We start from the raw sequence: 3,119 nt of genomic DNA on the forward strand, positions 1-3,119 counted from the left end.
CCATACGCCCCCCACCTGCACCCCCGGGTGTGTCTCGTGCATGAACTCGAAGAGCTTGTTGACCACGGTCTTCAGGAACTTCCAGTGGGCCCGCAGGAACTTGGGGTACTGCCCCACAACATACCTGAGTGTGTGTGTGTAGGGGGGGGTTGTTATTGTGGTTGTATGAGAGGAAGAGAGTGTGTGCGTAATCACGTGTGTTTCTAAATGTGTGTGTGTGTGTGTGTGTGTGTGTGTGTGTGTGTGTGTGTGTGTGTGTGTGAGAGATAGAGAGAGAAGAGCAAGGAGCAGAAGACAAGTGAAAAATTGTAAATGGTGTGTGTGCGTGTGTGTATGTGTGTGTGTGTGTGTGTGTGTGCACGCACGCGTGTGTGTGCGCATGTGTGTGTGCGCGCGCGCACACGCGCGCATGTGTGTGTGCGTGTGTGCGCGTGGGAGTGCACACGCGCGCATGCAGACGCGGTGAATGCGGACCGAGCAAGGACGAGACCAGCTGCGACGCCTCAAAGATCAGGCGGGCTACGCCAGGCGCTCTCACGCGCAACGCGCGCGTCCGTACGTCATCCACCCACATTATGTTTGACGCGATGACGGCCTTGTTGTCCTTGCCGCGCGTCACCTCGCACAGGTTGAGGAGGTCCCTTATGACTGTCACCAGGAACCTGTTCTCCTGCTCCTCCGCCATGGTGCCGCTGATGGAGCCGATCGCCCAGCAGAGGGTGTTGAGGCCGTGCCACGTCCACTGGCCAGCCATCTGGAGGCGCAGCTTCTCAAGCATCTGGGGGGGAGGGGAGAAGAGAGAGAGAGAGAGAGAGTGTGTGTGTGTGTGTGTGAGTGTGTGTGTGTGTGTGTGTGTGCGCGCGTGCGTGTGTGAGTGTGTGTGTTGTTGGTTATCACAGAGCAATGGCACGCGCTCACCCACATCCACTCACCCACAAACACATGCATGCATGCAAACACTTGTACACACACACACACACATACACATACACACAAATACACACCACACACACGAACACATATCACCCCCCCCACCTGAATCTCTGTGTCCTCGTAGTCCAGGTGGCTCAGCATCACCAGCGTCTCCCTCATCGTGCGGTACTGCGCCAGCACGTCGTTGTCCTTCATCGTCTCACGCACGATGTTGCCGTTGTCGTCCTCAACAACAATCACCTCCTGCAGGAGCACGCATGCGTGTGCGTGTATGTGTGTGTGTGTGTGTTTGTGCGTGCGCGTGCGTGTGTCTGGGGGGTTGTTGAGGTATGTCACGGTGTGGTGTATTCGGAGGCTGAGGCAGAGCATGAGGGGCAGCTGAGAAGTTTGCCAGACCGCAAGGCGGCGGCGGCGTCCCAGTACGTAGGTGCGCGGCACGGCATGGCTGTGAGAGCGTCCCCCTGCACCGTTCACCCCCACACGAGGCGTGCTCCGAGGCCGCCAGTGCAAACAGGCAGCCGCGGCCCACCTCTGGCTTGGCCATGCGGTTGACCATGAGCGCCCGCAGGCGCTGCAGCACGCCCCCGTAAACCACCCGCCGCTGCATGTTGAGCAGCGGCGTGCCCGCGCCGCCGCCGCCCTGCGCGCCGCCGTTGGCGGCGGCGGCGGTGCCCGCCGCCGCGCCGGGCGCGGGCGGGAACGCGAAGGCGCCGTTGGCGGCGGCCGAGGCGGCGAGCTGCTGCGCGGCGTACTGCTCGTGCATGCGGGCGGCCTCCTCCATGGTCGTGCCTGCCGCCGGCTGCGGGACCTGCGCGGCAGGGGGCGTCGCGGCACAGACGGAAACAACAGGGTGGCTGGGGGTTCCGTGAGGCCGGCGCGGCGCCTGGTCTGGACGACGCGGCTGGCAGGGCAGCACAGGCAGAGTCCCGCAGGCTGTTGCAGCGTGCGGCGCGCTGCCCTTACGTGGTGCACCGCGGCGCGCACCTGGTTGCCGCCGCCGGGCGTGGTGGGGATGCTGGCGCCGCTGTAGATGTCGGCCACAAACAGGGCCCAGTAGTCGAGGCACGTCTTGAACACCTCCACCTGCGTTTGCGTGGCGCGCGTGCGTGCGGTGTGCAGAGTATATGCACAAGCGTGCGAGCATGCATGCGACATGTTCGAGCTTGTGGACGACCTTGGGCGCGTGCGCATGCGTGCATGTGTCGAGCACGTGCGCATGCGTGCGTGTCTGCATGTCTGCGTGTGCACGACGTGCGTGCGGGAACAGGAAGAGAAGGGCAACCGCGTCGCATTGACCCAGGTTGCAGCGAACGGCCCCGCCCCCCCTGCAGGATTGAAACCCTGCGACAGCAATGCCGCAGCAACCGTGTCCCATGGCCGGCCTGAACCCAACAAACACTCTCCCTTCCTCTCACACAAAAACATACACACAATCTTCCTCTCTATCTCTCTCACCACACCCACACAGGCACACACAGATATACACACGCACACAACAAGAACGCGCACCTCATCCACGTAGCTGATGCTGGTGAGCATGTCGAGGCCCATGAGGCAGGCGCCACGGTTCTCCTCGTTGCTCTCCATGGCGCGCAGGTGGGCCTGGCGGGCGTCACGGTCCGCAGGGGGGGGGGGGGAGGGAAGCTATTGATGAAACCATTAATTGCGGCTCAGGGCTGCGCTTCGGACGCCATAGCAGCGACGCACGTGGGCGACGCCACGCGTCAGCGGGGCGGGCGGGACGAAGCGCCCGCGACAGGCAGACCAATTCGCCACGCGCCCTCTGGATAGCCGCCATCACCCCCCTCGCTGCGGGGAAGGCGAGCGGCTGCTCTGCCCATGGGCCCAGGTCAGTGCAGCGCGGCTGCCCCGTCAGCCTCACCCTGAAGAAGCTGGTGTAGAAGAGGGCCAGGTTCTGGACAAAGGCCTGCTGCTCGTCGGTGCCAGACTGGTAGGCCATCTCAATGTTGGTGCCTGGGTTCATGAGAGAGTAGGGAGTTGTGTGTGAGCATGTGTGTGAGCGTGTGCGAGCGCATGTGTGTGTTGGGCGACATCTCCGTTGTATGTGTGTGTGTGTGTGTGTGTGTGTGTGTGTATGTGAGAAAGAGACGGAGGGACAGAGAAAGAGAGAGAGAGAGAGAGAGAGAGAGAGAGAGAGAGAGAGAGAGAGAGAGAGAGAGAGAGAG

The 3,119-nt window shown here is 62.4% G+C and overlaps 1 protein-coding gene across 1 annotated transcript; it reads right to left on the reverse strand.

The window, feature by feature from the left end:
- Nucleotides 1-15: 15 nt before the first annotated feature.
- MNEG_15630 (putative Exportin-1) lies at nucleotides 16-2,917 on the reverse strand (the record flags this gene model as incomplete). The annotated part of the gene is made up of 7 exons (XM_014035899.1): nucleotides 16-124; nucleotides 573-778; nucleotides 1,036-1,176; nucleotides 1,463-1,741; nucleotides 1,918-2,016; nucleotides 2,443-2,535; nucleotides 2,816-2,917. Coding segments are annotated over 7 exons (1,029 nt in total), but the record flags the coding sequence as incomplete, so codon positions are not given.
- Nucleotides 2,918-3,119: the final 202 nt, after the last annotated feature.

The sequence above is a fragment of the Monoraphidium neglectum genome, assembly GCF_000611645.1.
Source record: "Monoraphidium neglectum strain SAG 48.87 unplaced genomic scaffold scaffold05506, whole genome shotgun sequence".
Lineage (NCBI taxonomy): Eukaryota > Viridiplantae > Chlorophyta > Chlorophyceae > Sphaeropleales > Selenastraceae > Monoraphidium > Monoraphidium neglectum.